Below are 26,515 nucleotides of genomic sequence, written 5' to 3' on the forward strand. Positions count from 1 at the left end.
GCCCTTCCCTCACACTGATCCCCAACCTGGCTTGGGCCCCTATTTGTCACGGTGGACTCTAACGGACTTCTGTCTCTCTTTAATCCACTCAGTTCCCATCACAGTACCTCCTCAAGATATCTTAATAAAATCAGCTTCAACCCTCCATTATCAGAAAAACAAATTTCACAGTCCTTAGCCTAACATTCAAGACCCTTTACAATCTAATCTTAAAACTACTTCTCAAAAACATCGGAACACTGTCATCAAAATGTATGTATTGGGTCACAAGCATTAATCCTTTCTCACACTTTCCCAGCCAGAGAGTCAAGGAATTCCTAACTTCCTTCTAATTCCTAATTCAATTTCTGATGACAACCTCTATTACTCTATGTTTCTATGCTGTTTTTGTATTTACTAATTTTGGATATAGCTACTGACTTCCTGCTGTAACAAACGTTTAGCTTACTTCTTCCTTTCCAATACACATGTTTAGCTCCTCTGTGGGTAATCATTACCACTTTAAGTAACAAACCCATACCTTGATTTCTTGTTCCATCACCTACAGACATTACCTTCCGACTCTGAGTCCCAGGCCCTTCTTTCAGCTCTTCTCCCAACCCATATTTTCAGATTTCCAGGAAACACTGCCTTCGTTCAAACCATCCCCTGGGCCATCTTCTGTCCACCATGATGCTCTTCCTTTTCCCTCTACTGTTAAGTTCACTTTTCCCAATTCCATTCCTTTAGGATCCAGCTAAAATCCAGGCTTCTGTGCCAACGGGAAGCCTCGCTGCCTCTCAAGACACAGTGAAAACTCCCTCCCCTGAATCCCTGGGGCATTTGTAAGTTGTTCTATCAATCCAACTACCAATTGTGTATGTTCTGCTGTTTGGTTTGTACTTGTAGCTGCCTTTTCCTGGCGTAGGGCATATTTTCCCAGCAACACTCTTGAAGTCTCTTAGCATTTCAGAATCTTACTATGGTGACCTGCGTGTACTGGAGACTCTATAAATGCGCTTACTGATTAGTGCTAATGTGTAAACCTCTTATAAACCTCAAAAAGCTGACATTCGACTACAGCCTTAGTTTCCCAGTCTGTAAGATCAGATTACTTCACAAAGGTCACACAGGCCTGAACTACCACCAAATAAAACATCCAAAGGAAACATACTTCTAAGTACACATACAAACTTCACTAGGGAAGACACCCAATTAAAACTCAATCTGCAGAACATCCGAAGTGGAGTACAGGGTTTGTACTTCAACAGCTTACTTGGAGAGGGAAAAAAAAAAAAAAAGGCACAGCTATTTAAAAGACATTTTACTAGTTTGTCTAAATTTCAATAAGCGTCCATAAATTACACGTGGGTAGCTGGGACTCCGTGATGAAGTTAAAATCCAGCTAGCTGAGCGGCCGGGACTCCAGCAAGGGACAAGCCAGAGAACCCACGACTCCTCCTTCGGTGGTGTTGGCGAAGGGGTGGGAGGAGCGGGTGAAGTCGGTACAATGTTGTCCTTACCATCAGGTGGCCTCGCGGGAAGCGTCGGGTGGGGTGGGGGCGCCTGGGAGGGGACGGGGTGCTGGGGGCTCCAGCGAAGCCTAGGGTAGAGGGATGCATGCACTGAGCCGCGGAGCGGACGCCCAGCGAGAGGAGCACTGCGCAGGGGCACCTGGCGGGGACCGGGCCGGTCTCCAGGACGAGGGAAGTTACAGGTTCGGTAGGTCGAGACTGGCCAGGGTCTCGGAGTTATTCCGGGAGAAGGGTGAGAAGGGTGGGAAGGGTGGGAAGGGTGGGAAGGGTGGAGGGGCTTTTGCGAGGGCTGCGGCGGTTGCGGAGTAGTTACCCGGGTGCCATTTCAGGGCCAGCTTCCGATAGGCCTTCTTGAGCTCCTCTTCGCTGGCGTCGCGCCGCACCCCTAGCGCCTCGTAGTGACACTTCATCGCCCGACCGGGCAGGGGGCTGGGGCCGGGGCCCGGGGCGGGGCCGGGGCCCGGGCCCGGGCCGAAGTGGTGGCGACGGCGCTGCTGATTCTCTTCGGCGGCGGGGGTCCGGCGCCCGCACCGGGCCAGCCAGCGAGCGCGGCGGCGGCGGCGGCAGCGGCGCCGGACGGCGGAGGCGCGCGGCGGCGACAGGCGGCGCGGGCTGCGGCACGCGGGCGCAAGGAGGGGGCGGTGCCGGCGGCCGCGGCTCCGCATGGGCGGGGGGGAGGGCTCGGTTCCGGGAAAAACTACGCGAGAGGGAGGCGGGGCCACGGCGGGTGGGAGGCGGAGCCGCGGCCGGATGGAGGCAGGGCCACGGCAGGTGCGAGGCGGGGCCGCGGCAGGATGAAGGCGGGGCCGCCTGCAGGTGGGAGGCGGGGTCACGGTAGGCGTCATTGTGAGGGGCACAGAAGGCGGTCAGTGTAAGGTGCACCTACTGGGCAGCCCACCTGAGGGCTGACAGGAGTCTGATGGGATTCTGGAAAACATCTTGTTTTCTGAAGATAATTTCTCAGCAGAGCCTGTTTTTACAGATGAGGCAACCCGGGCTCGAAGTAGTCGAGTGACTTGCTCAGGCCTCCCCAACTAATCAATGGCTGGATTCAGTTGGATGGAACACCAGGTTTTTTAACTCTTCAATTCTCTTTTTCAGCTGCCAGTTATCGCAATCTCTAACACTGTTCATCCTGACCCACATGCAGAGAAATAACAGTAAATATAAGCCTTAAACTGGAACAATGTGAGAGAGCACCAAGACATTTAAGTAACACACCAAATGTTTTACCACCAGTATGGATAAAATTGTGCTGACCCATCCATCCATCACTCTTTAATCCTAACTTTCTGGCTTCTCATCCTACATTTCCAAGATTGGTAAAGAATGCAGTTAAGGGATCGTATTTAACCAATTTTTGTTAATCCGACCGGTACACTATTTCAGGATGGACGATCTGTACAACTGCTCCAATTTGAGGTGTCAAAATAGTATCCTAATTGTCATTAAAATATATTGGTGAAATATATACACCAACATTATTTCATTGTAATGTGGAATGTTTACGTACATCAGTTGTTAGGCGTAGATTTTGTCAACCATGTACAGTTAGAGAAGGGGGTGGCTCTATTGCTAATATCTATTGTACAAGGTTGTCCCTTGCTTAATAGCCTGCCCCCTGCACCTTATCAAAACAAGCCAACCCTAAACCTCATTTTCCCCACTCACACTCAAAATTCATACTCCTGCCTCTTTTTCAAAGAAGGAAGATACTATACAGCCTTAGTTTGTAAACTGGCAATGGAGAGGGATTGAAGAGTTTCACTACAGGGAAAAATGGAAACTTTCCCCTTTGGAGAATGGGACTGGGGGCAAGGAGACAAAAATTGACACAGAACTTTTTTCTTCCTCCGACTACATCTGGTTTTGCTTACAACCTGCCAGTCATTTGCCTTTCTCCTGAAAGAAGAGGGATGTTTTTCCTGTAATATTGTATAGAGATGTAAAGACAATTACACTGGATATAAATTTGTTTAAAGGATTACCTTTATTATGTAAGTTGACTTCTAAATGAACAGGACTTGAAAGAGGAATTCTCATTCAAATGAGGCACCCACATAAATGACTGTGAAAGGTAATTTGGGATAGGAAAATATGTAGAAACTGATAATCAAAATTGTTAAATGGAAATTCCACTACAACTCTAAAACACCTCCAAAAGTGTTAAAAAATTGGGTCTTCACTCAAACTCCTAACTTGTTGAGCCAGTTTTTCTTATAACCTATAATTAATTTATTAGGATATGGGTGTTTAAATTCAAATCATGAATACAACTTCTTTTCATCCTGGGATATATTTAATTGCCTAAATAAATAAGCTACCTCCCCGCCCCCCCCCCCCCCCCCCCCCACCCCGCACTTAACCAGATTTAGCCTTCATTAACCACACACAAGTATTTAAACTGAACCTCTGGGGGGCGCCTGGGTCAAACAGCTGACTCTTGATCTCACAGTTTGTGGGTTCGAGCCCAACACTGGGCTCTGCGCTGACAGCCTGGAGCCTGCCTGGGATCCTCTCTCCCTCTCTCTCTCAAAATAAATTAACAAAAAAATGTGAACCTCTGAATTACCTGTTTGATTTAGATTTCAAGATAGCCTAATTTAGACTATTTCAAAATAAAGTAGCCTAATTGCACATTCAAGACGTTTCTTTGAAGATAATTAAAAAATGAAATATAGTGGAAAACTGTTCTGCCTAGATTTAAAATACAGAACAAAATTAAAATACAAGTGAGGAACTAGGAAAGATGTCTAGGATAACCTTGCTGTGTAACCTTTGACAAATTAGTAAAAGAGAACTACCACACAAAAACAAGGTTAGTCACAAAATAAAAACCAATACCCAGCCAAAAAAAAAGGTATTCCTTTTTTAACCTACCAAATAAAAAATTTTCCCTGTTGTCAAGGGTAAAAGTAAATAAATGAACACTAAACTTGGTGAAGTACAGTATTTAGGGGAACCACAAGGTCTTAATGTTGTAGGATGGTCAAACAGCTCTTTCATAAGGGGAGAAACTTAGATGTTCTGCTGCCCTCTAACTACTGTTCGTTCCATTTTTCTTCCTGTTAATTTATTAAGTAATTTATACCCACTGCTTCTAAATTAAATCTCTAATCCACAAAATACTTTCAACACATGTATTAACCCATTTGATTCTCAAAATCTAAGAATTTTAATTGTATTCTTTCTTGAGGTGAGAAAACAAGATCAGAGATTGGCTTTTCCAACACCTCATTAATTGGGGACTCGGTGACTCCAACTTCAGTTAAGATGCTTTCCTTACCTGCACTTTACCATCTAAAACTAAGCTCTCAAAGTGCCTAATGCATTGTTTTACAAGTAATAACGACCCAATAAATCTGTTTCAATTTCAGCTTTGTTAACCCCCAAATATTAATCCAAGACAGCAGGCCTAAACCTTAAGTGTGCTAAATTTTTAGTAATACCAAATAAGCTTTGAAAAAAACCCCAGGAATTAACTGATGAGTTCTGGGGATATTTAGGAAAAAAAAACACACACACACACCACTGAAGCCACAAATTTTGATTTTTCTTTGTCTTACATGCCACACTAATAAGATATAAGGTAGTCCTGGATAATAAAAGTATTTACATGTTGAATACAAAATAAATACAAAATTACTGAAAAGTTAGTTATCCACTGATTCATTTTGTATTCCCACTGTTCATCTTCTGTTTCATTTTTCTTTGCCTTTTGTAAATTCTTTTCTTTCTTGCTTTCAAATCAACTTTTGGCTCTGGTTTTACCCACTGTATTTCTATTGGCTTTTCCTCAGCTGGTATAACAAAAACATCTGCAGTGGGATCGTGTGGAAGAACAGTCTTTGGTTCCTTCTTTTTCATTTTCTGTGCATCTTTCACCTGTTGTTTCTCTTTGTATTTTGCAGCTGTGATGGATCTTATGACACGCCGATGCTAAAAAACAAAAAAATATCATCAGATATTTTCAAACTAAAAATAAACATATACGGTGAGGACATTCACTTATGAATCGTATTTTCCCCTTCACTCATGTCATTAAAAAAAGTAGTAATCTGCAAGGCTGTATGCAGCAAAAAACAAATTAAGTTTCATGGCTTAACAGAAATCACTTGACAGAATTACTTTGGCCAGAGTTCCCTGGGCACTGAGGAACCACTAAACAATAAAAATAGCTTACCATGTTTGGGGACTGGTAGTGAGGATTTTCATATAGAGTTGGTCCTCCAAAACTTCCCTGGAAAATCTTTATCAGATTTAAGACGAACCGAGGTCCTATTTCTACAAGAGCTGCATCTTCTTCTATGATCTTTAATACAAAGGAAATATTTCATTTTGGTTTGGATATACTATTCCTAAAAGTTATCCTGGCTCTAACCTCATTACAAATATGCCTAAAAGAAGTGAAAGCCAATTAAGGTGGAAGTGAAAACGTAGCCAAATTATCAGTATTTTCTGAAATATATTACTAGGTACTGGTAATTGTCATGGGAAAATACTTACATTTTTTTCAGTGTGTTCTTTTAAAATTGAGTAATTTCAATTTGGTCTTTACCTGGCTTCTCACAATGCACGTATTCTTGAAAAACTGGTTAAATGAATGTTTAAAATTGCGACCACTATAACAAAATGTATTAAAGCACCGTATGGGGGAAGCCTTTTACAATTTAAGCCAACCCCTAAATTGTATTTATATGTCTAATTCAAATTAGATTAAGAGGTTTATAAAAGGATACATGTCCAAATTTATTTTTGAATGGCTGCTGATTGTCAAATTAAGAGGCAACTTCTGAGCTACAAATACTAACAGTGTTGGTTCAGGTATGTCTGTCCTCAGAGGTTACGGGGATAAGTTTGTTAGAACAACAATGCAGAAAACAGCCTAGGTTTTTACTTTTTTTTTTTTTTTTTTAGGGGTACCCGGGTGGCTCAGTTGGTTAAACATCCAACATCAGCTCAGGATCTCATGGCTCATGAGTTGGAACCCCCACGTTGAGCATTCTGCTGACAGCTCAGAGCCTGAAGCCTGCTTGGGATCCTGTGTCTCTGTCTCTCTGTGTGTCTCTATGTAATAAATAAACATTTAAAAAAACTTAAAAATTAATGAAAATAAAAACAAAATTTTTTTTGAGAAAGAGAGCACAGGAGCAGGGAGGGCAGAGAGGGTCTGAAGCAGGCTCTGCGCTTGTAACAGCAAGCCCAATGTGGGGCTCAAACTCATGATCCGTGAGATCATGACCTGAGCCAAAGTCAGATGCATAACCGACTGAGCCAACCAGATAACTAGTTTTTAATGTTTTTTTTTAATGTTTTTTACATTTTGAGAGAAAGAGTAAGCAAGCGGAGGGTCAGAGAGAAGGGTGGGGAGACAGGATCTGAAGTGGGCTCTGTGCTGACAGGCTGACAGCAGTGAGCTGGATGCAGGGTTCAAACTGGGAAATCATGACCTGAGCCGAAGTCGGACGCTCAACTGACTGAACGACCCAGGTGTCCAAAAAACAGCCTAGGTTACTTTCAATGCTGTCTGAAATGGTCTTGCTTTTCTTTCTACCTCTCCACTTTTCTGCAGACTTACCATCCTGCCAAACTCCTGCTTCAAGATTTCCAGAATCACCTCTCCTAAAACACTGTATGATTTATCTTATAGTTCTCATTGAATGAATTCGACAGGGATCATGTTTTTCGAAGTCTTAACACCCTCTACCCCCAGATTCCAACCTCTGGAGAGAAACTTATATTTTACTGAATATATAGTTGCTTGTTAGAAAAACCTTACTCCATAACAACTGATAGCCGTGTAGAGAAGTATGAGACAGTAGTTAATTGCTACAAGTCTGTGGGGGCAAAAAGCTATTTAAAACAAAACGAATTATTATTTACATTTTCACAAACATTATATATCCTACTTCATTTCAAAGTATAACTAAAAATTAACTAAAGCTAACCTGAAAGTTCCGAAACCATATCCTATTATCCAAAATGGTGAAAGTAAACACATGGTCCACAAATGGCTGGCTTTTGGGATGATACCGTGGTGTACTAAAGATCTAGTAAAGATAAAAATAAATGATATGTCAGTTTCTTATTCTGCCACATTCCATGTACGTTTTAGATAGCTAAATTAACAAAAAGTCCAAAGGAGATACTCATTTATATTACTAAAAATACTTTCTAGAAAAGATAGTTACCTGAATTAAGAGTTCTTTTAACAGAGCATAATGCGGTAATTCATCAAAAGCCTATTAAAAAAATAAAGTGAACATATTATTTGACAACAGTGTTTTGTTTAAAATTGTGGATTTTTTAAAAATTTTAACTCAATTACACAACTATATCCACTAAAAAACAACCATGCAAAGTAAGAAAATTAGACCTCATACACTAGAGATACTTACAGGGTCAAAAGACAAAAGGGGCCGAGAACCTTTCAAACAGTTTCCAGTCATCTTTAGTTCAGCTAGGGTATGAACTAGAAAAATTATAACAATAAAAACAGTTATAAGTTTAGCACAATTATCCCAAAAGAACATTTTCAATTTTGTCATTAAAAAAAATCTTAAAATGGAGTCAACTTACTATTTTGAACGAGGAATTTAGCAGATGGTCCATGAGGTGAATTTGAAAGCCTGAAAAATATGCAGTTTTTTCAACTAATTAGAATTTAGAATGTGGTAAATTCTTACTACCTCATGGTTTAAAAAACACCGTAACGTGCTTGTAATATCCACACATTTAATTTTCTTTAAAAGTTTTGACTTTTGGGGCGCCTGGGTGGCGCAGTCGGTTAAGCGTCCGACTTCAGCCAGGTCACGATCTCGCGGTCCGTGAGTTCGAGCCCCACGTCAGGCTCTGGGCTGATGGCTCGGAGCCTGGAGCCTGTTTCCGATTCTGTGTCTCCCTCTCTCTCTGCCCCTCCCCCGTTCATGCTCTGTCTCTCTCTCTGTCCCGAAAATAAATAAAAAACGTTGAAAAAAAAAAAAAAGTTAAAAGTTTTGACTTTTGTGAAATCAATGAGTTTGCTTCATCCCCTGGCCCAGTCTTTTTATATAAAAGACTGAAAGAGATATATAACCTAAGAGATGCAAATAATCCATTTACAAGAACAGTTCCACCAAAATCTTACTTAATATATACCCTTACCACATATAGAGATCCTGTTTTTTCTTAGCTTCAAAATAGATACATTTATTGCAGTTTTTCATTTCACAAACCTAAACAAAGTATAGAAAAATGAAATAGACAATAAAAATGAGAACCAAAGCAATTCAATACAATTAATATCTAGACTCCTCCAAAAAACTTAAGCAGATTAATAGGCTACAAATGTCTAAATCTAGGTAAATTCACCAAAACACCCATTTAAAGTTCCTCTTAGGTATTCTGCCTAAGGTAAACTAGATACTTTGGCCTCTTCTCTGCTTACTGGCAACCTCTTCTTCCGACCATACTCCCAGGTACAGCCTACAAAAAGTGAAAAAAAAAAAAAAAAAAAAAAAAAAAAAAAAAAAAAGATGCCCTAGGGATAAAGCACACTACAATCAGCTCAGTGATCTTAGGAAAATATGGTCCTTAAAGAACCAAATACATCCTTTATAAGGGCTATTTTTATTATTATTTTTTTACTTGAGAGAGAGAGAGAAAGAGTGCATGTGTGGGGGAGAGGGGCATAGGGAGAGAGAGAGTGACAATCTTAAGCATGCTCCAGCTCGGCACAGAACCTGATGTGGGGCTGGATCTCACAACCCTGGGATCGTGACCTGAGCCGAAATCAAGAGTCAGACACTGAGCCACCCAGGGACCCCTATGATGGTTATTCTAATTTTTTTAAATGTTTTTATTTTTGAGAGAGAAACAGAGTGAGAGCGGGATAGGGGCAGAGAGAAAGAGGAGACACAGAATCTGAAGCAGGCTCCAGGCTCTGTGCTGTCAGCACAGAGCCCGAAGTGGGGCTCGAACTCAAACCGTGAGATCATGACCTAAGCTGCATTTGGAACGTTTAACCAACTGAGCCACCCAGGCGCCCCTAGTTATTTTTATTTTTAACTCTTCAGCGTTTTGATTTGAAGCTCAAGAAATTTAAGATTTTTTTTCCTCATTTGTACTCAGTTTTGCAAAGTCACTAAGGGACTAGTGAAAGGGAGAAATACAGAAAACCTATTTCAAGTTGAATTAAACTTCAATATCCTAAAGGTTTATATTACTGTAATATTCATAAATCAATATATATGCATCAACTCTCAACTACTTGAGACTTTTAACCTAACAACTTAAAGTGATAGGTCCAATGCTTTTGTTTCTTATTGGTCTTAGAACAATAACACTAAGTTGGTTGTTTTCTAGTCAAGCCTCAGTTACTGGAAACTGTTTTTTTTCATACGCTGTTTTTTTTCACCTATCTTCACTTGAAATTATACTTGTTCATGAACTGAATCCCCCATTAGAATGTGAGCCCCAATGGACACAGTGGTGTTGTTTTGTTAAACAGTTTCCACAGTACTAGAATAATGCACTAGAATATATAGCAGAGGTTCAAATATCTGTGCTAAATAAGCCTTTCTAATAGGAAAAGAAAATTATCTGAAAACACTTCTAAATCTTAAAAAATTTGCTTAAAAACTTAAGCTCAGTATCTTCAACAATACTTGGAAAAGTAACCTATTATTAACTTACAGTATCTTAAGAGCAAATACCACGTTTCACTTTTAATACTGGCAAAATACATTTTTAAAATGTGTGGTTTTAAAAATAATTAATGAATTTTTAATTTACTTTGTACATGTTGACAGTTTTTTTTAATAAGCACTTACTGTGAATTTAGCACTGTACTGTACATGATAAGAAAAAAAAGGATAAGTTAAAATCCTTGTCCTCCAGAAATTTCAGTATGTTTGGTGAGATAAGACAAATATTAAGAATGATTAAGAAATATATATAGTGAAGCACTAAACTGTGAGATATAGACAGTGAGTATATAAAAATTTGTAAGGCAGATTTTTGAAGAGTTAATAAAATTTGAGTATCTTTTACAAAACAATTTAAAAGTCACTGAATAACAGATTTATTCTTTAAATGAACTATCTTTAGTGTTCTAAAATATTGTTCCTAGTGTTCCTAGAATATTTTACTTGAATTACTATCTAAAATTACCTCATTAATCACAAATAACTTGTCTTTACGATCCATTTTCGTATCTATAAAAAGAAAAAAGTAAATAAGATTTCAAAGCTAATTCAAACAAATCGCATTCTTTCTAAAAAAGTACTGTTTTTACAATCGTCAGTTTAAGAGATTTTATTAATTAAAAAAAAATTTTTTTTTAATGGTTTTATTTTTGAGAGAGAGAGAGAGAGAGAGAGAGAGAGAGAGACAGTTGTGAGCGGGGAAGGCACAGAGAGAGAGGGAAACACAGAATCTGAAGCAGGCTCCAGGCTCCAAGCTGTCAGTACTGAGCCCAACATGGGGCTCGAACTCACAAACCATGAGATGATAACCTGAGCCAAAGCTGGATGCTTAACCGACTGAGCCACCCAGGCACCCTGGTACTGCCACACTTCTAAGCTTAAAACTTCACTTGACTGCAGGATACATCATTGCCAAAAAGAGTATCTTGGCATTTAGAAGTAGGCTGAGCCCCAAATTAAAGGTGCTTCAAATCCTACTCCAGTCCATTAACTTTTTAATAAGAACAGTTTTTTTTTTTAAAGTTTATTTATTTATTTTGAGAGAGAGAGAGAGAGAGAGAGAGAGTGGGCAGGGGTGGCGCAGAGAAAGATAGGGGGAGAGAGAGAATTGCAAGCAGGCTCCGCTCTGTCAACGCAGAGTTGGACATGGGAATCGATCCAACAGCCAAAACCAAGAGCCAGATTGTTGGCTTAAGAGAGTTGGCTTAACCAACTGGGCCACCCAGGAATCCCAAGAACAGTTAGAAAAAAATGCAGATAGCAATACATGGCAGTCCTGAATTATTTAGAAGGACAAACCAGCTTGTAACCTCTGAGAGCATTACAATGAAGGATCCTCGAAAAATGTTTTGATAATTAATAGCAGGATATCTAAGAAAGTGAAGGGAATGTTTAACGAATTTTGCAAAGAATTTCTAACAAAATGTTAATTGGAAAAATCCCATTATTGAAAAGATGAACTTCTGAGGCGACGTAGTTCTTTACCTGATAAAGCTGAACAAATGACAAGGTTGAACAATGATTGAAAATAAAAATACATAAACATATAAGAACTTTTAAAATGTAGGATATAAAGGCACCTGCTTTAGAATGAGGCATCAACATTCTCAAGTCTTGCATTAAATGTCTTGTTCTGAAATTTATTCCTCTAGAAGAAAAGATAAGAATCCGTTCCTTATTTTTCCACTTGCCCTAAAGAAAAAGAAAATGTGAAGATTTTTAAATCTCACACTGAACGTACCTTGTTTGTTTTTTCAAAGATAGTTTTAAAAGTATCCAGTTTTTAAGTACTCTACTATCCTCTAATGTATCCATACTACATGCTTAATTCTGCCTCTCTCCCATGTAATTCAGACAGATGTTTCACTAGAGAATCTTTCCACTGCTGAAAGCAGAATGAACTCTAGTCAATATTTCTTTCACAAGAGAACTTTAGTATTAACTTAATATTTACTAGGTTCCTACCAGGAGTCAGGCACTGTTCTTATGTGAGAAGACAGTCAACAAGCAAGCAAATCAGTAAAGACATGGAGGCAAGAACAGCATGAAATCCTTAGAGAACCACAACTATCTGTCATATAAGACAGAAGTGGCAAAGCATCAGGGCATCATGTGATGAGGCAAAAAAAAGGAAACTTAAATGTCCCTGTTTTATCTAACAGACAAAATTTGGATCCTCTATCTAAAGAAACAAGCTAAAGGTAGCTCTTGGTTCTAATAAAAGAATACAGCCAATGGAAAAGTTAACTCCTAAAAAAACAAAAAAAGTTATATATGGTAAGTAGAGAGACACAATAACATTCATAAAAAGCTTCCAGGTGGCAGACCGAACAATCCTGACCATCTCTCAGTGGTATTCACTGACCACGGCTGCCTCCCAGAAACGCTTTCTCTGACTTTCTTCATTTTTGGTTTTTCTTCTTCCATCTCTCCAATTCCTCCTCCTGACTCTAAAGATTCCTAGCCCTCTTTTTATTTTTGTTCTCTCCAGGACAGAGTGCTCATAATCATTCCATAGCTTCAATCGTCAAATCTATGGAAAGGTAAGGAACTCTCCCCACTCCTAGTAATCCAAGTATTTGACTTAATACCTCAAGTTCAACTCTAGGAATACTAAACCTTAAATACAGTAAATTTCTTGTTTATTTTTCTGATGATGCCACCATCATTTCCATCCCCCAAGCTTTAAATTGTCCATTTGCCCTATTATCCTATATCATAAGCACTTCTAAATGCTGTCAATTTTTCCTTGCAACAACTCTTAATCCCTTCCCTTTCACAGTACCCTCATTCAGATCCTTATCATCTTTTTTTTTTTTTTTGAGTTTAACACTTTTATCACAAAGACATCCCTTAGATTACAGAGAATTAACGTAGAAGTATTGAAAAACACACCAAAAATGTGTGTATTGTAAGTAGAGCCACTACTGTGCGACCTTAAGCAGATTGCTTCAGTGTCCTGAGCGTCATATTCTCAACAGAGCCTTATCACCTTAAATCCCCTAAATGCTAGCCTTTCCAGACAGGGGTTTCTCCAATAGATGCGGGGGAACTATAACAACAGCTTAATCTTTTTAAAGCACTGGTTCGATCACATCCTTAACCTCCCTGGATGTTCTAATCAAACTCCAAAATGACATCGCTATAACACTAAATTATAAAATATATTTTTTACCTCACTATGCCCCAAATCAACCCTACCTTTCAGTTAATTTGGCTTTTTTTTTTTAATTTTCAGCATTTTCCCTCCATTTCACTGCCTTTGATCATTCATTTTTGAATATCGAATATTGAAATTGTGCCTTCACTTTGAGATCCAGCTCAAGGGCTAAATCCTTCACGACCTCGCTGTTCTAGAGTAAAAGCAACCTCTATCTTAAGCACTTCCATACAATTTTTCATATTATGGCTCAGATCATAGATAACTACCATATTTCTTTCCAACTGAAGGAGAGTGACAGCATTAACATTTACCGAACATCTTCTAGAAGTCCATCTTATTCTTCACGAAAAGTAAAACACATTTTCTTCCTCTTAATTTACAGATGAGAAAAGAGCTCAAAATGAAGCCATGAGTTAACTGCAGGGCTAGAATTTAAATTAGTTTTTTATCCCTCAAAGCTAACTCCTTTCCTAGCGCTTGCCACCACCGTATGTGGTCATTTATCACCTACCACCTGCTAGAGTACTAAGCTAAGGGTTAGGAAAGTAGACACAATCAAAACAGGAATAAATCAAAGACCATCTTTGTCTCCACAGTATTCAATCTAGCTTAAGGAATGGAAGTTAGGCCCAACAACTTGTGTTCACCGTCTTCTGAACACAAACCATGGACTTCCATGAATTAGTTTCTCTCTAAACTGCCAACACTTCAGAAAGGAGTCACATTCTAATTTAGCAACCCCAAAGCTAACATATTAGCTTCGTGCACGCCTGACATATTACAAATTTGAATGCAAAGAAAAATTCATTGTATCCAGTCTAGTTTTCATCATCCCTTAAAAGTTAAAGACTTGATCACAGAAGTCAAAGTCAATATCCCAAGGACATGAACTCTTCAAAGGACCGCATAACAAGCTTCAGGATCTCCGACTGACAGTAACTAACGCAGAATGAGGGAATCCTAACCACTGGAATAAATATACTCAAAAGCGAGAAATAACTTTAAGGAAAAGTAATACCACCCGCAAGGGGGGAAATGGAGTTACTAGAAGAGAATACTGAGGCTGAGTACCCCGTAAGTCGCCTCCTAAGAACGGGTAAGTGTTCCGAAGGCCACCCACTTCCCCAGCCGGCCGCCTCCCGGAGGGCGGCCACGTGCATGAGAGCTAGCTGTCAGCGCGGTGCCCTGTCCGACTGGGAGGTGAGCTGAGACCGAGCTCGCCTCACAGACAGGCAACTCCGAAATCAGCAGGGCTCTCGTCAGGTAGACAGCCCCAGGGACGGCGCGCAGAGCCGCAGCTGCAGGTGCAGCCAGGAGGCAAGCTTCCTCTACCTTGCAAACGGGGCCTGGAATACGGTCTCTCTCCTCTTCCTTCGTCTCTTCTGCCACGTCGCGCAGCTTGGCTGGCTGCTTGGCATCTTTCTCGTTCCTTTTTGGTTTTTTCGCCTGAACAGCCAAGCCTCCACGCCGCTTCCTCTTGGTCGCCGCCATCTTGCCCGGTCTCCTTCGGTCTCGGCTTTCCTTCCGGCTCCGCCGCTCGCTCCCCTTTCCGATCTCTATGATACCGTGCGTTCGGCTCTGCAGTCCCCCGGCTCTATGGTACCTCTTTCCGGTTTCTCGTAACGCACTCGCGCCTCTCTAGGCCACCTCTAGCTCTGTGGTGACGGTGGCCGTAGTGGCTGTCTGGTCTGAAAAGAGTGGCGGGAGCCGCTCTACTCCCTCCACACCTACTCGGGAAGCGCGGCTCGCTTCCCCCTGGCTGCGAAGGGCTGTCGGACGCCCGGACCCCGCCACAAAGGTAAGGTTTCCGCGCCTCAGGGGCCGGAGGATCTTCCGAGAAACTGGGGCCCGCCCCCCCCCCCCATCGCCTTTTCTGTTGGGGCAAGGTTGGGGGCGCCGGACAGCTCAAACCCGACTCCGCGGGGACACGCAGCCCCAGCTTGGCGTGGCGAAACTGGCCTCAAGTAGAACTACCGTGGTAGTTGCCTGTTGCCTCTGTTCACAACTTTTCCTGTGTTACTGGCCCCTTACTAAAGACGAGGAAACCGTAGCGTAGAGACAGGTGTAATTTCCCCCAGAGTTACAGAGAGTTGCAGTGACCGAGGTGGGTCCAGTCCCTGTCCCGCGGAGTTTAATACCCAGGCCTCTTCCACCTCGCCTCAGCGCAGGTTGACTTCGCGAGCCTTGCGGGCATTGATCCGGAGTTTTATTGTCGAGTCTCCTCGGGTGTTTCGCGATCCGCAGCAGCAGGTGTCGGCACCGGGAACGTCCCTTGGGGCCAGATGTGCAGTGGACATGCCCCTCCTAACTCCACAGATCCAAGATGAGAATGATTACAGCTTAGTGGCCAGCCTTGACAACGTTAGGAATCTCTCCACTGTCTTGAAGGCTATTCATTTCCGAGAACACGCTACCTGTTTCGCTACTAAAAATGGAATCAAGGTTACAGTGGAAAATGCAAAGTGTGTGCAAGCAAATGCTTTTATTCAGGTATGCAAACAGGTATCTTTAAGCCTGTGACATACGATATAATTCACCCAGTTTAATGAATACCACAGGGCTTAATAGACATCATTTAAGTTAGAGAACAGTGTATTTGAATTCTTTCTCCTGGCAAATTCTCTTCTTGTTTTATAGAGATAATGGTTAGTAATAATAATGTCTAAATTTTGCTAAGCTAAACTATGGGCCAGGCACTACACTGAGTGTTTTAGATACTTAACTCATTTAATACAGTAGTCCTATCAGGTAGGTTCTGTTATTATTCCCATTTTATGTGTGTGGAAACTGAGGCACAGTTTAAGTGATTTGCCATCAGTTCCAGAGTTGGCAAGTCGCTGAGCTGAGCTGAGAGCCCAGACATTTGTTTCCAGAGTATATGCTCTTGGCCACTACTTCGCTTTTCCCTTTTATTGGTGATAATAAAATGTTTATTCTTACAAAGTAATATTTTTGTGGTTCAGATAGCATTTCAGAATTAATCCAGCGTTTTTTGAACACCTAAATGCACAGTGTGATGTCAGGTATAGGGGGATAGATATGTTTTCTGTCCTCAAAAGAAGTTGAAAACTAGTATCACTTACGCATTATCAAATGTTTGGCTATTTTCCAAATGACTTTAGCCCTATTGATGGGCATAAAAATGAGACAAGGGAGTCATGTGGATGATAGTTTAGATCCAAGAAACTAGATAAAGGACCCTTCATAAAGTTTTGCATGGTACCGAAATCACTGTTACACCGTTAACTACTGAGTAGTATTATTCTAAAGGATAATAGTTGAAAAAGCTTAAGATGTTTTTCTTGGTAATCAGAAATTTTGATGGAATTAGCATAATATTATTTTTAAAACATAAAGTGAACTATAGAACCTTCTGAGTTTTCATTAATACATACGCATTTTCATATTTCCTTTTTTTCACAGGCTGGAATATTTCAAGAGTTTATAGTTCAGGAAGAGTCTGTTACTTTTCGAATAAATTTAACTGTCCTTTTAGACTGTTTATCTATATTTGGATCAAGTCCTATGCCAGGTGAACCATTTTATTATCATTATAATGACACAAAAGCATTATACAGAATAATCAGAAAATACAGGAAAAATCATTAGAATAGAAGTAATAAATATATCTTAGAAATTGCAAATTCATTTTTTATTGGTCACAGTCACGGATTCTAACTTTTCTAGCAATATTAATAGTAAGTGTGCTATGGGTCTTTACATATTTGCAAAAATATTTACATTAATTTTTTTTTTAATTTACAAAGTTTTGGGGATTTTAAATTTGAACTGGCCAAGAGGAGACTGAATATGTCTTAATTATCTTTATTTAACATTGTGAAAACATGTGAAACATGTATTGCTTCTTTTCCCTAACTTGTTCAGAATTCACACAGTGCAGTGGCAGGGAAAACCAGTGCTCCTGACTTCCTAATTTACTCTGTTCAAAATTTGTTTGCTCTTATTTCCTTAAGACCTGTTCATAAATTGTCTATTTTCTGAAATGTTTTCTTTTAAAAATATTTATATATTTTGTTGTTGTTAGGAATAGCGAATTCAGTTGCTATGGATATAAGACTATAAGGAAACACCAGAAGAATGATTTTCTTTCATAGGAAAGGAATCTGGAGATAATCTAGGGAAAATTAGGTTGTGGTTCTCTAGAAAATGTATTTTAATTTTATACCAACAATTCTATCATTGCTAATTATCCATTTTTCTAATGCAGCACTCCCCAGCTGGTTTCTCATAAAAGCATCTGCTAACCCTCTTCTGTACTGTGGCTCTCCATCCAGTAAGGGACAGGAGCCTAAGATGTCCAGTCGTATTCCTCCTCTGCTCTAGTGGTTTGCAGTGTTAAAACCCACACCACCATTAACCACCCGGTCTTTTTTTCCTGATTTGATCTTAAAATTTGTGGAAGTGTACATAATATCTCCCAATAGAATACACTGACACAACGAATACACTGACATTATACTACAGGCAGTACCAAAGCAGTCCACTGCTGCGTGCACACGTTGAACCTTTAAGAAATAGCATAGCTTATTTGGCAATAAGTCTATTACTGGCAGTATTGGTCCATGTAGATTCTCCATCCTGAAATCGTAAAGCTATAAAATCAGTAAGCCGTTTCTGAGGTGTTTTTGGCAAGCTGGAAAACAATTTCAAAGAGTTACATTATATTTCGTTCTGGTTCCCCATTTTGTTACAGTTATTTTTCGAATTGTCTACACATAACTGTCATCAGTTATCCAAGATACAATCCTTTCTTCTAAAGAAATACATATGTGCTAAAAATTGGGCAGAATAAAATAATCTTCAGGAGTTTCATGTATCATTTAAGGAGAAGCTGAACCTGTACTATAAAGCTAAGCTCAAACTTTGATTTATTTCCATTGCAGGGACTTTAACTGCACTGCGGATGTGTTACCAAGGTTATGGTTACCCTCTGATGCTCTTTCTGGAAGAAGGAGGGGTGATGACAGTCTGTAAAATCAATACTCAGGAGCCTGAGGAGACTCTGGATTTTGATTTCTGCAGCACCAATGTTATTAATAAAATTATTCTGCAGTCAGAGGGGCTTCGTGAAGCATTTTCCGAATTGGATATGACGAGTGAGGTCCTACAGATCACCATGTCTCCCAACAAGCCTTATTTCAGGTGTTTGAACACAGCACAATTATAGCTCATGTAGTCTATTCCTTCTCCCTACTTACACATTTACTTAGGATGCAGAACTTTTATTATCCAGGTTCCTAGAATTTTCAGATCTTTAGAGAGCTTTTACTCTTATTTTTACAGATCAGGAAACTTAAAGGTCCAGGAAGATGAATTCAGTACTTAAAGCTTCATAGTGTTGGTTTGTAGATCAGTAGCCCAGTCTCCTACTTCATAAACTAATGGTCTTTTCATTGTACTGTTGTAGGTCAAGTTACATCATGAGGAAAATTTGGGCTTAAACTTTTGGAAAAGGTGTTTGTATCATATAGATCTGTTTTTCTTTCCTTTCGAGTTAGTACAGGATGCAAAAGGAAGCAGATGTTTTCTATACATGGTTCATTCACTGACTATCAGTCATCTACTGTGTGCATATTCCCCTGTTTAAGCACTTTGGAAAGGAACAACTTAAAATCAAGTTGAAGAGAAGATATGTGAAACAGCATAGAAGGAACAGAATCGCATGCCATTTAAGTACCAAAATAATGCACAGATTCTTAACAGAACATGAGTTCTTAGGGATGATTGGTCGAGGTAAGCTTCCTAAGGAAGGGCAATTTTCAGCAGGAATATAGTATCAGAAACTCTCAAATTGCTCCTGGTATTTTGAACCAACAAATTATGAAGTTTTCAGAATTAAAATAAATTTGGAGAGAAGATTTAAATATTTCTTCTCTTTTGAAATACATAAGAATATTAAAGAGTAAAGGAGCTAAATACATACAGAATGAGACGTATAAGATGTTCTTTTTACATCTACTCTAGAAGAACTGAAGGCCCTTATCATGACATTAGGTAGTTAAAAATTTGGCTCAAGATTGGTTAAAATGTTAACCAAAATGGAAATCAAACCCTAAGCAGTGACATGAATTAAAATTCTGGGCACTTTTACAGTATATTTCAGAGAACCACCATTTAAATGATGTCTCAGCATAGTAACTGGATGGATCATGGTGTCATCATTCATCTCTGGTATGGGAAATAACTTGGTGGGGGGAACTGGGAGTTGAAATTTCTTTCTGGATTTGTTAAATTTGAGGCACCTATGATACTAGGGAGTAGTTGGGCATAGGAAGTTCAGGAGATCGGTCTAGACTGGAAATTTAGATTTGGGAGTCAGTATCATGGCTGGGTATGGATGAGATGCCTCAGAGAAGGAGGTTACATCAGAGGAGTGACAAGATGGAACCTGGGGAAGACCAGCACGTAGGTCTTCTGTCACTGTGCTCACGTAGCGGTTACTGACGTGTTAACCCCATAGCAAGTGATCAATAGATTCTTGCAGATTAAATAAACATATAAACATTTACAAATTGTCTACACACAAACTGCTGATATCACCAAGCAAGAAAAGCCATGAAACAGCCTGAAGAGCAGCCTAAGAAACAAAACAGAGGAGCCGTAATTTCTGGCTGTGGCAGTAGAGAGGGAACAGGACCCCGGCTTGCAGATGAAGTAGATCAGAGCCTTCCATCACTCTTCAACTCTCTTGTCCTTTTATATTATTTCTTTTTTAATGTTTATTCATTTTGAGAGAGAAAGAGAGTGTGGGGGAGGGGCAGAAACAGAGGGAGAGCGAAAATCCCAAGCAGGTGGTGTGCTGTCAGCACAGAGCCTGACTCGGGGCTCTATCTCACGAACCACGAGATCATGACCTGAACCGAAATCAAGATGCTTAACCGACTGAGCCACCTAGGCGCCTCTATTTCTGATTTAAGGATGTGGAAAAGTGAGTATCAGAGTAGAATTAAGGCAACGAAAATTGAGGCAAACACCCCTGGATTCCTTTTGTGATTGATATTTTCCAAAGCTGTTTATTAGTTGCTAATTCCCCTGTACTCCCACCTCATCCTGGAGGAATCTTTATTACTGTTAAGTGTTACAATGTATTGTCAGCATTTGTTTACATATCTGTTTCACTCTGCTGATTAGCTTTTCAAGGAAGTGTCTTTATTGGGATCCTAATGTGGCTTATTGTTGGACCAGTGAATAAATGAGTTGCTCATTTTTTTTTTTTTTTTTTTTTTTTTTTTTTTTTTTTTACTGTAGGTTATCTACTTTTGGGAATGCAGGAAGCTCCCACCTTGATTATCCCAAAGATTCTGATTTGATGGAATCATTTCAATGTAATCAGACCCAGGTCAACAGGTCAGTTCTTAATATATTAATCAGGAAGGTGAGGTTTATGTCATGTATCTATTAAATAAATGTTAAAACTTTCAGTTTGTTGCTACATGTATAACATTCTAAAGCTATAAATAGTAGGGTGCTAGAGGATTTGGGGTTGTGAGAGTGGATGACATTTTTAAAATGAAAAATATTAGCAAATTGGACAAGTATTTGATTTCATTCTTACATTTACTGCTTGTTAGTTCTGGGATCATTTTTGTCCTTCACTTGGAGTTAGGAGCACTGCTTTAAGTGTGTCGAAATAACAACAGCTTTTTATTTACTCCTCTACAGATACAAGATTTCTTTACTGAAACCCTCTACAAAGGCATTAGTCCTATCTTGTAAGGTGTCTATTCGAACAGATAACCGAGGATTCCTCTCATTACAGTATATGATTAGGAATGAAGATGGACAGATATGTTTTGTGGAATATTACTGCTGCCCTGACGAAGAGGTTCCTGAATCAGAGTCTTAAGTATGGCATTCGCTGTGATAGCTGTCTTGACATTCATGATCGGTCACATTCTCGTTCTGGGTATAGTACTCTCCAGAATACTGGGTTTTCTGAAGGGAAGAAGCATGGAGGAGATAGGAACAAGGTCCATGTACCCTAATAGTTGCTGTGTATTTTGTAAGTAAATGTTTTCATGTAGTCATAGATTAACCAGTACTGGACTGGACTGTGGTTCTGTCTTTTGAACTCATGGGACTCATTTTGAGCCAAGATGAACAACTTATTTAAGTAGGACATGTCAAGAGTCTAAAAATATAAAGTTTGGTGATTCTGTACCTGAAATGTTCTTTTATTTACTTACCATTAGAAAAAGCAGCATCTGGGCACTGATTATTAGTTTGACCTCCGGACTGTGTCTTAACGCGGTGGTCCTCAGAGTGTGGTGCCTGGACCGAGAGCATCAGCAGTACCTGGAGACTTGTCAGAGATGCTGGAGGGTGGCCAGCCGTCTGTAGCTTCAGTCATTTCCCCCAGGAAATTAGATGCATGTTCAAGTTTGAGAACCACTATTTTGAAGGATACACTTATTTTTTTGCATTTATAGCATTCAATTACATTGAAGTGAATGCTGTTACATGTGATTTCTTCCCAAATGTTCAGAAGTTTACGCTTTGCCAAACAAGTGTGAGTAATTGTATGATTTACCTTTAAAGTATACATTTTAAAGAAATCTATGAACAAGATATAAAAGTCTTCAGAGTTACAGAATTTCTTCTCGCTCTCAGAACTATTCAGTGCAAGTAAGTACTTAGATACCTTCTATTTGCTCATACACGTTTCTCAACCAAACCAAGTGTAGAAAACCAGTTATCAAGTGATTTTGCACTTTCTTAGGTCATTTTCAATTAGTTTTTATGGCATGTAAATATTTAATAAAATACAATACTAAAATTACCTGACTTGTTTTGTAACAGAGAAATATATAACCAAAATAAAGGTCCGTACATGTGGTAACAGCTCTGTGTGGGGCAGCACTGTTGGCCTTTGTGGGTATGATAGTTCTTCATAGGAAAAAACATGCCACTGCAGGATTCATTTAGCCTCCCTGGCCTCGGGCCCCACTAGTGCCAGTCATTGTGACCTGCGATTCTCCCCTCCCCACCCCAATAAAAATGTCCCATGTTATTGATGGCTAAGAACCATTGAATAATATTCATCAAAAGGGTATATTTGGAATGCCTGCCTTAAAATAGGCCACTTGGCATTAGAGGAAATTGGTTTGGAGAGCAGTTCAGCAAGAACTTCAGGGAAATGATCCCCCAGAACAGCTGTGGGCACTGTTCCCAGGCACATGGGCGATTCTGGTGTCTAGTCCAGAGTGACTACCTAATAACTACGAAGCCCCCCAGTAATCTCAGCATGCTAGCTGGTACAAAAAGTGGAGTTTTGTAAAGTATAGTATATGTTCAAGAAGTAAATGAATCTACATCAAGAACAGAACAAATCTAAAACATAATTATGAAAATATTTAATCAGTCAGCATTTCAAGGACTATAATTTTCCTTTATTTTTTAAAAACAATTTTAAGTTTATTGATTTCTTTTGAGAGTGAGAGAGCAAATAGGGGAGGGGCAGAGAGAGAGAGAGAGAGAACCCCAGGCAGACTTTGCACTGTTGGGGCTCAAACTCAACATCCATGAGATCATGACCTAAGCCGAAGTCAGACACTTGCCCACCAGAGCCACCCAGGTGCCCCCTATAATTTTCCTTTAAAATAGGGCAGTTACTTTTGGTTTTTGTTCACTGGTACGTCCTGTACCTAGAATGGTGCCTATTCAATAAATATTTGTTAGGTGAAAGAACCTCCATTTCAGATTATCTTCTAGCATTTTATTAATTACTATTTAATTTCAGTTACTTAGCTCTGAGTTGATCTTGATCTGAAGTATTTTTTAAAAGTTGAACCTGTGAAGAAATTAAAATGTATATTGGTTCAGTAGGGAAAGATTGACATTTTTGCACATTTAAGATCGTCCTTTTAGCTGCACACATCTTTAACTATTTAGAGTTCGTAAGCTAATGAGTGTAATTCTTTCTACATCACCCACCAAGGTACTGATTTAATATAGAATTTCCTATTTAGTGGTTTCTCTTTGACCTCAGAATTTACTTTGTACAAGTTCCCTTGAAATTCCAGCAGGGGGAGTGCTTCCTCAGGCAGACTGGGACACTTTGGTGACTACAAATTCATTTCATGTGTCACACACAGAAAAAATACAATCTTATTTTGAAGGCCTTTAGTTTTTCCTTTTTGCAGTTTATCTCATTTTATTTTCATTGTGCTTACTAAGGGAATGTGTAGTTTTTTTCTCCGTTTTTAATGTTTTTCCCCCGTTTGATGATACTGTGCTTCCACCTGCAATTGATGAAATGATTCAAAATAAAAACGATTTTTTGAATTCTGTTTTGCTAATAAAGTTAAAGTCTTATAACACAACCACTTTCATAAGAAGCCACAGAGTTTCTATGGTGCATCAAGTAGTCCTAGTAAGAATTGGTTACAGTCGCAGAAAGGGCAAGCATGTGGCATTCTTCACAGTTCAGGGTGGGGAATTTTTCAGAACAGGGTGCTCCCTTCTTCCCTTACCTTCTTCACACTGACTTCCCCTTGGCCCCACCTGAAACAAAAACTACAGGGTCCTGAGAAATTGGGGAAATTGTATAACATTTTTTCTTTTCCTAATTGTGTCCTCAGTAGTGTTTTCAGGCACAAGTCAGGTTACACGCACCCCCGAGGCCGCCAGCAGCTCCAACCTGGACTTCCCACACCAGGAGCGGACAGAGATGTCATAATAGACAGTTGTTGCCAGTGCTTCTGCTGTGCTGTCCGTGTCTCAGTCACTGCCAGAGACTGCGGTAATTAGTAATATTTGAAGTAGGTTTTATTTTTGAAATTAATAGTTTGTTGATCAATATAATAGATAAATCAATATAATAGCGGCTCTCATTGGTAAAACTAGAGGTATTCAGGACATGTGACATGACTAAATTACTAAAGAGTAATTCCCCACCTTTGCATGAAAAGGACATAAGAGTCTAGTGAGGCTTGTGACCTGGACATTTAGACTTGGGCCTGAGGCTTGACCCCTAAATGGTCTGGCTTCCTGCCACCTTGTCCAAGGATTTCTGGCTTCTTGTTGCTAACTAAATTAGGACAGCCTCACTTCTGGAGTATTGTCAAGTCGGCCTCAAGCAGACCTTTCGTGGGAAGTGGTGGGTGAACTACCAAAACAGAAGTAGGGCTTCACTGATCTTAGGGAGCAGTTTGCATGGGCATTTGCATGCTTGCTGATAAATGTTTATTAAAGTCTGTTTGTGGGGCAGTATGATCTAGGCTTGATTTTTTTCTTCTTTTTCTAATTTGGTAGAGATTGTAGGGAAATAGCTAACCCTCATCCACCTCAAAGATTTTAGTTCCTGTTAGCTAATTTAAAAAGAATCCGAAAGTTGTGAATGACCTTGTTGACTCAGGTCTGTTAGGAACATCAAGTGTTTGGGGTAGATTATCCAAATTGCTGGTTCCCACTGAATGAATTCAGAAAGTAGCTTAGTTCTCACCTACAGTTTTCCAAGAGAGAATGTAACTTTACATTAGGTTTTACTGTGTCAAACATTTCCAAGGTGGTTTCTTAAACTCAAGGATTTCACAGAATACCAAAATTTTAAAACTTTTGGAACCAACATAAGTAACAACTTACTATTTTCTCAGATACAAGGATGTTAAAACCATAGCTACCATTCATTATCACCACCATTTCATTAAACATTTTAACATCAAAATCTCAGAAAATGGACTATTAGTAACCTTACACTGACAATAAACACTGGATATATTTAAATATTTAAAACTAACTTCAGATGCAATATCAAGATCACACCGTAACATTTTATTTTACAATGTTAACACTTTATGCTATTGCTTTATTGATACAGGTTTGTCAGTCTGGAGATCTTAAGACTTTGGGGTCTCCCAAAGTAGTAACATTTTTAAAACTTTTAGTGCCACACAAAATAGAGTCCAAACGGCCACTTCTGTCTGGCTGGTACTTTGGTTTTTATCACAGTCATTGTCGAAAATCCATTTTCGTCCGGATATGTGAAAATGGAAGCAACTCTTCTGAGGCTGCTTTAGTCAGTGCAGAATATTCTGGGTAAGGACAGCAGGCCCATCTCCAGACAGGGCTAAAATTAGCAACGACAGACCGGTGACCAGTTGATAAGCACTGCAGAAAAGGTCAGTGGGATATAGCTGCCTTCAGGCAGGCCTGCAACCTGAGACCTTGGTCCTGAGAGCTGAGCTGAAAGCATTCAGAACACAGCCGCCAGGAGGAAGCCTTCCAGTCTACAGACCAGGCAATGACTTGCCACTCACCACCATACCTTGGCTACTGGTTGATCATTAGGTTTTACAGACTGAGCAAATGACTGAAATAAAAAAATAATTTTTTGCATGAAGAACCAAAATGTAGTTCCCTAAGCACTAAGTGATATGGAGATGTTAGAAGACGCTTGGATCCCTAAAGACACAGTCTTTGAACTGCATTAAATCAGCTCAGGTAACAGAAACGATGAAGAGAGAAGTAAGTTTTTTATTTTGTAAAACTCACACGAATCCGATTTTTCTTTTCTCCCTGAATACGTGAAGAAGACAGTAAGGAATATTTGAGATTTGAGATTGCTGTTTTCTTTTCCTAGACACACATTTGTTCAGGAGGTAAGGGCTTTTTTTTTTTAAACAAACCTGGTTAAGATTCCTTCCACAAAACAAGCCTTTTTAATCCAGTTTGGGGTTGGGGGCAGCATAGTGAGGTGGAAAGTAATCATCTGTGACTCAGGAAGTCAGCTTTATAATCACCCAGCTGACCTTGAACAAATCCATCTCTCTTGTCCCTAGTTTCTTCATTTATAAGAATCAAAGCCCTCTCTGACTCTAATATGGCATGAGACCAGGGCAAATGTTTTCAGGAGATCAAACGTTTCTTCACAAGGCAGTTTTAGTGACCTGAAACAAGTTACAACTAAAAGTATTTCCAAACAGTATATTAAAATGGTCACTAATAAACTACTTAGGTGTTGCAGAATCTTCTTTAAAAACCAGAACTGAAAAAAATGAAATATAAGTTATAAAAAGGGAAGTACAAAAGGTATTAGAGTCCCCAGTCATTAAGAAACTAAAAGCGTGTATCTAAAAAAAGATTTCTATACTTGCCCTGTCCCTTGCCCCCCCCCCCACCCCAAGTTATAGATC

At 39.7% G+C, this 26,515-nt stretch overlaps 4 protein-coding genes across 16 annotated transcripts in view; 1 reads left to right on the forward strand and 3 right to left on the reverse strand.

Annotated features, from left to right (window-relative positions):
• DNAJC21 (DnaJ heat shock protein family (Hsp40) member C21) overlaps positions 1-2,069 on the reverse strand; it is a 34,018-nt gene extending 31,949 nt beyond the window's left edge. For both annotated transcript variants that reach the window (XR_006206155.1, XM_042952237.1), the window contains exon 1: positions 1,828-2,069. Coding sequence is in view for 1 of the 2 variants with exons in the window: in XM_042952237.1 (XP_042808171.1) it covers positions 1,828-1,924 (97 nt within the window). In the remaining variant the exon portion in view is untranslated. The remainder of the gene's footprint in view (positions 1-1,827) is intronic.
• Positions 1,616-22,772, forward strand: RAD1 (RAD1 checkpoint DNA exonuclease). Of its 4 annotated transcripts, none has more exons than XM_042952270.1 (6): positions 1,616-1,701; positions 15,525-15,851; positions 16,785-16,893; positions 18,266-18,524; positions 20,631-20,729; positions 21,045-22,772. In XM_042952270.1, the coding sequence occupies exons 2-6, from the start codon at positions 15,657-15,659 to the stop codon at positions 21,226-21,228; spliced, it is 846 nt and encodes a 281-aa protein (XP_042808204.1). In that variant the 5' UTR covers positions 1,616-1,701; positions 15,525-15,656; the 3' UTR covers positions 21,229-22,772. The 4 variants fall into 4 exon arrangements, with proteins under 4 accessions (XP_042808204.1, XP_042808211.1, XP_042808196.1 ...); XM_042952277.1 differs by lacking the exon at positions 1,616-1,701 and adding an exon at positions 2,409-2,585 and having other exon boundaries at positions 15,530-15,851; XM_042952262.1 differs by lacking the exon at positions 1,616-1,701 and adding an exon at positions 14,956-15,159.
• On the reverse strand, positions 5,047-15,006 carry BRIX1 (biogenesis of ribosomes BRX1). Its single transcript, XM_042952246.1, has 10 exons — positions 14,694-15,006; positions 11,779-11,890; positions 10,665-10,708; positions 8,658-8,728; positions 8,094-8,143; positions 7,913-7,986; positions 7,706-7,756; positions 7,463-7,564; positions 5,698-5,826; positions 5,047-5,453 (listed from the first exon to the last, which is right to left on the reverse strand). The coding sequence occupies exons 1-10, from the start codon at positions 14,850-14,852 to the stop codon at positions 5,184-5,186; spliced, it is 1,062 nt and encodes a 353-aa protein (XP_042808180.1). The 5' UTR covers positions 14,853-15,006; the 3' UTR covers positions 5,047-5,183.
• A 590-nt stretch (positions 22,773-23,362) lies between the features above and the next one.
• TTC23L (tetratricopeptide repeat domain 23 like) overlaps positions 23,363-26,515 on the reverse strand; it is a 59,995-nt gene continuing 56,842 nt past the window's right edge. For 6 of the 9 annotated variants that reach the window (XM_042952338.1, XM_042952348.1, XM_042952287.1 and 3 more), the window contains one exon: positions 24,849-26,367. The gene's annotated coding sequence lies outside the window, so the exon portion shown is untranslated. Of the gene's footprint in view, positions 24,119-24,848; positions 26,368-26,515 lie in introns of those variants that run through there. The other 3 variants (XM_042952318.1, XM_042952308.1, XM_042952298.1) reach the window with 3 other exon arrangements.

This window comes from Panthera leo, chromosome A1 (genome assembly GCF_018350215.1).
Source record: "Panthera leo isolate Ple1 chromosome A1, P.leo_Ple1_pat1.1, whole genome shotgun sequence".
In the NCBI taxonomy this organism is placed as follows: domain Eukaryota; kingdom Metazoa; phylum Chordata; class Mammalia; order Carnivora; family Felidae; genus Panthera; species Panthera leo.

What these genes read in the sequence shown, in the direction of transcription:
- BRIX1 (XM_042952246.1), bottom strand. Translation starts at nt 14,852, where the DNA reads ATGGCGGCGACCAAGAGGAAGCGGCGTGGAGGCTTGGCTGTTCAGGCG. An exon ending in TAAAAGAACTCTTAATTCAG is followed by an intron (nt 7,565 to 7,705) that starts GTAACTATCTTT and finishes TATCTTTACTAG; the next exon opens with ATCTTTAGTACACCACGGTA. An exon ending in ACTACCAGTCCCCAAACATG is followed by an intron (nt 5,454 to 5,697) that starts GTAAGCTATTTT and finishes TTTGTTTTTTAG; the next exon opens with CATCGGCGTGTCATAAGATC.
- RAD1 (XM_042952270.1), top strand. Translation starts at nt 15,657, where the DNA reads ATGCCCCTCCTAACTCCACAGATCCAAGATGAGAATGATTACAGCTTA. An exon ending in CCCAACAAGCCTTATTTCAG is followed by an intron (nt 18,525 to 20,630) that starts GTGTTTGAACAC and finishes TTTTTACTGTAG; the next exon opens with GTTATCTACTTTTGGGAATG. An exon ending in AATCAGACCCAGGTCAACAG is followed by an intron (nt 20,730 to 21,044) that starts GTCAGTTCTTAA and finishes ACTCCTCTACAG; the next exon opens with ATACAAGATTTCTTTACTGA.